This window comes from Babylonia areolata, chromosome 8, assembly GCF_041734735.1.
Source record: "Babylonia areolata isolate BAREFJ2019XMU chromosome 8, ASM4173473v1, whole genome shotgun sequence".
Taxonomy (NCBI): Eukaryota; Metazoa; Mollusca; class Gastropoda; order Neogastropoda; family Buccinidae; genus Babylonia; species Babylonia areolata.
Window position 1 is genome coordinate 49,341,901 of NC_134883.1, and position 5,000 is coordinate 49,346,900.

General features: G+C 51.7%; 1 protein-coding gene across 2 annotated transcripts in view; it reads left to right on the forward strand.

Moving 5' to 3' along the window:
- Nucleotides 1-5,000, forward strand: part of LOC143284910 (uncharacterized) — a 22,656-nt gene that overhangs the window by 2,911 nt on the left and 14,745 nt on the right. For both annotated transcript variants that reach the window (XM_076592052.1, XM_076592053.1), the window contains one exon: nucleotides 1,991-5,000. This exon is cut by the window's right edge and continues 945 nt beyond it. In XM_076592052.1, coding sequence (XP_076448167.1) covers nucleotides 1,991-5,000 — 3,010 coding nt within the window. The remainder of the gene's footprint in view (nucleotides 1-1,990) is intronic.

The window sequence follows — 5,000 nt, forward strand, 5'->3', positions numbered from 1 at the left end:
GAACAGCAACCCGTACTCTACACACCGTAACAATCATCGACAGATTGCCGCGGAACCACTGCCATGAAAACCAGCCCGGCAAGACAGGACCTGTCGACCTGTCTCTGACCACACCGTCCTGCAGACCCCGACGTATCACTGGCACGATAGCACTCAGATCGTCTTTCTGTCCGTGTCTGGGCAAGACGTCTCCGCTTTGAGTAATGAGCTGGTCCAATTAGCGCTAATGACAGCGAAGCTACGGTTACACCGTCTTCCCTGAGCGGGCTGTTCGCACTGCTGCTCAATCCTTTTAACTTTTCCCGCCCCACGACTGTGCCCACGTCATGGCAGCTGTCGCCTGTCCAGCTGTAAAAATAGAATGAAATAATAAAAAATAAAATGAAATAAATAAAAAGAATGACGGCTTGTTTATTTATTTATTTTTTTATTTTATTTAAGACAATCCGCATTGGTCGAACCTTGACAGAAGTCTCTAGCATAATCCACATCGATAGGAGGACTACAAATACAATTGCACGCAGCAATATATATATATATATATATATATATATATAGAGAGAGAGAGAGAGAGAGAGAGAGATACATACACAAAAAAGGAGTTGCTCTGTCAGTGTAGCGACGTGCTATCCCTGACGAGAGCAGCCAGAATTTCACATACAGAAACCTGTTTAACTCTCTCCATACGAACGGCGAAAGAGACGACGTTAACAGCGTTTCACTCCAATTACCACCATCAAAATATTGCAAGAGGAAGGCTCTTATACTGAAGAGGTGAATGTTGACAAAGAATACCACGATTCTGACGACGGAAGCTAAAGGTTGGGTCATTCAGACACCCACTGGACATCCGAGGGGTCTGTGTAGAGGAGAAGAGAGGACTGGCCGTACTGAGTGAGTTAAGAAAAAGAATAACACAATACAGTATAGCACAATACAATACAGTACAATACAATACCATACAAAATTACAGTACAGAACGATGCAATACAATACAATACAGTACAATGCAATACAATACAATACTATACAGTACAATACAATGCAACACAGCACAGTACAATACAATACAATGCAATGCAATAATAAAAGCGACGCAGTGTGAAAAGCGTGGCCGTGACACCCCCCCTGAAGACAGTACAGAACAGTGCAGTGCAATGCAGTACAATACAATACCATACCAGACAACACAATACAGCACAACACAACACAACACCACAACAAAGCGACGCAGTGTCTGTGACTCAACCCCTGAAGGCAGTTCAGTACAGTACAGAACAGTGCAGTACAATGCAATAAATGATATACAATACAATGCAGCACAGTACAGTCAGTGTGCAAACCGTGGCTCTGACTCACCCCTGAAGGCTGTACAGTACAGAACAGTGCAGTGCAGTGCAACGCAATACAATACAATGCAGTACAGTACAGTCAGTGTGCAAACCGTGGCTGTGACTCACCCCTGAAGGCTGTACAGTACAGTACAGTGCAATGCAGTACAATACAATGCAGTACGGAACAGTTCAACACAGCACAGTGCAATACAATACAATACCATACAATGCAATACAGTACAGTCAGTGTGCAAACCGTGGCTGTGACTCACCCCCTGAAGGCTGTACAGTACAGTACAGTGCAGTGCAATACAATACAATACCATACAATGCAGCACAGTACAGTCAGTGTGCAAACCGTGGCTCTGACTCACCCCTGAAGGCTGTACAGTACAGAACAGTGCAGTGCAGTGCAACGCAATACAATACAATGCAGTACAGAACAGTACAGCACAGTGCAATACAATGCAATACAATGCAGTACAGTACAGTCAGTGTGCAAACCGTGGCTGTGACTCACTCCTGAAGGCTGTACAGTACAGCACAGTGCAGTGCAATACAATACAATACCATACAATGCAGTACAGTACAGTCAGTGTGTGCAAACCGTGGCTGTGACTCACCCCCTGAACCCCCACCCCCACCCCGTGTTGCAGAACCTGCCGCCCTGGCTGCTGCATGACACAGGGGAGGGCACTCTGACCGGCGTGCCCACCCCCCGCCACGCCGCCCTCTCCACCACCCTCACCCTGCTCTGCCAGGACGGGCTGCCCGTGCCTCTCGTCACTGTGTCCGTCACGTCTCCCTCCAACGATTCTCCCGGGCTGCCGGGCTCCGTCTCTGGCTTTGTGTCTCCAAGCAGCCCGTCTGTCCCTCCTCCGTCAGATGAACGGCTACAGAGGACCCAACGCGTGGCTGGAGGAGGGGAGGGAGCAGCCGTGGTGCTGGACAAATCAGGCGGGGAGACGTCTTCAGCAGCGGGGATGGTGACCTCGGACAGCGGTCTGTTTGAAGAGAAGCTGAACGCATTCCGAGACAGGGACAGCCGGCAGTGTTCCGACGATTACCTCGCCAGCCTGGTTCTGTGCACGAATCCCGACAAGCTGAACGCCTCGCAGAGGGTGCGGGTGGTGCGGAGGTTTGCCGACTTCCTGTCCATCACGCGCTCCTCCCTGACGTGGCACACCTCCCCTGGCGGCCAGCTTCACGCCGCGGACCGGGGGTACACCGTGCAGTCCGGCGGGGCCTCGGGGGACGGCGGCGACTGCCCGGAGACGGTGCACTCGGAGCTGCTGTGGCCGCTGTCCTGCTCCGTCGGTCGCCACGTGGCCGAGTTCACCAGGATCCTGCAGCACAACGTGCAGGTGGGGCGCGTGCAGAGGGAGGTGGGTGTGGAGGTGGCGGGCTGGTACGTGGCGGCCAAGGTGCGGAGGCTGTCTCACAGACGCAGGAGGCGGCAGGTGTTGAACACGACGCCCGTGCCCACCCCCACCCCCACCTTGTACCCACCCTCCGCCACTGCTGCCTCGTCTCTACGTGCAGGAGACTCCATTGATCTGACTAGTTCACCTTCCGTCATGTTTTCTGCAATGTCGGCTTCATTCACTAGTAGTTCCGGTGTGTCTGTTCAACCCTCTGCAACAAGCTTATTTTCAGTCGCAGACTCTTCAAGCATACAGCCATCGCCTTCGGTCACTCAACACCAACACTCCGCTACTGAGAGAGAGGTGCCAGGGTTTGCAGCGCCATCAAGTAGTCTGGCAAGTGTCGCCTGGACGTCCTCCGTCCGTGATGTCCACAGCGTGACGCCAGCAAGCATGCAACATCTGCAAACGTCAGTGAGTGAGACAGGTGTTGATACATCCATCTCGCTGTCCATGTCGGCGACGCCCACACCAGTGCTATGGTCTGCAGCTTTGGACGACTTGGTGTCTGTGTCCATAAACTCCATCGTTTTGCGTTCAAGATCCGAGTCCGGAATGGACACCCCTGTTTCAGAGGACTGGTTTTCGTCTTCAGGGGACAGTCCGGTGTCCACGTCTCAACTCCAACGCGGAAATCTTGTTTCTATAGAGTCTTCTTCACCGGACATTGTGGAAACAATGTCGCAGCTTCACGATATGAAAACCCCGTCTTTCATCTTGTCCAGTTCATCTTTGACGCAACTCAGCAGTCCAGAACTGTCATCGGCACTGGACCGTTTGAACTCCACGAAAGAGATGGGGGTTTCTGAATTGTCAGCTTCTCTTCGGTTTCCTTCAGTTTTTACCACCACACCTCTGACATCTTCGTTGCACACTGTGAGCAGAACAGTGTCAGAGTCAGAAACTCCTCTGTCTTCTTTATCTTCTGTTCCGGGAAGCAGCCAGGTGTGGCCTGTCATGCCAGCAGCAGTTGATGACCAGCTTGCACCAGACACAGTTATCTATTCTTCTGTTCCACTGATGGCTTGGTCCCGGGTGCCTGTGTCTGAACAGTCTGTTGAAGCAATGAACACAACACAAGTTACAGTGGTTGAGAGTGACACAGTTGCTTCGACAGCCAACGACGTCCAAACCAGTTCCGAGTTTTCGTATTCTGTATTGAGCGAAGAAATGTCTCCAAGCATAAGTATACCGACAAGAAGTATACACGTGACTGATGATTTAGCAGAATCAGCAATTCACTCATCCCAGTTTTCTTCCCAAACCATTCCCCAGCAAAGTGTTCTGGACCACAACGAGACATCCACCAAATCCAGTTTGAGCTCCCTTTCTATGGCAGCAATGGCTTCGTCTTCAGTGACGACAGATGCACTACGCTTTACTTCGTCCGCAGTCTACACATCATCAGACTCCAGTGTGACGGTTACTTCAGTGCACCACCCCTCACCCACCAGCCACGAAGGTCGGCCCTTTGATGTGTCTGCTTCTCAAGAACACTTCCCAAGGAGCAGTGTCCCTGTCGCAGATAGCTCACAACCTCCTGAAGTCTCATTGAGTCTTGGCACTGTAGTCAGTTCGACAGCTGCATCAGAATCCGTGTTCTCTGCAAGCCAGACATTCTTCCCGGAAACTTCAGTCACGGGAAGCACAGCTGAAAGGGATAGCAGAGAAGTCTTGCCGTCTGTAGCTCCCCTAAAAACCACGAGTGAAATTCTTCCATCTTCCCTTTTAACATCAACATCTGACATTCCTTCAACAGTCCCACTGGCATCAACGACTCTTGGTCATTCCGAACACGTTCAACCGTCTGTGAAGCGTGATCTGACAAGCAGCGTGTCAGAAACTGTCAGCACGTCGTGGTTAGCACCCTCTTCAGTGGAAAGTGCTTCTTTCTATATGTCAGACATCGTCAGTTCCAGTCACAGTTCTCTCCACGCTGGTGAGGCGGGTGATTCTCTTCACGCAGCTTCATCAGCATGGGACAGCGGGCAGGTCATGACGGGCACACCGCTGTGGCCTGAATCACCGTCGTTCGTCACATCACAAGCCACGCCATCCACTCCCAGTCTTGCCCAGCCCTCTCCCGCCGCCACCCAGACAAGCGGTGTAACCGTGTCTGATATCAGCATCGACACGTGGATTCCTGTGGCGTCACCTGAAGCAGACGTTCCCTCCACAGAGTGGGCCACCGCAGACACCGTGGCCTTCACACACCCCTCAGCTGCCAGCCACAAACCCAGCA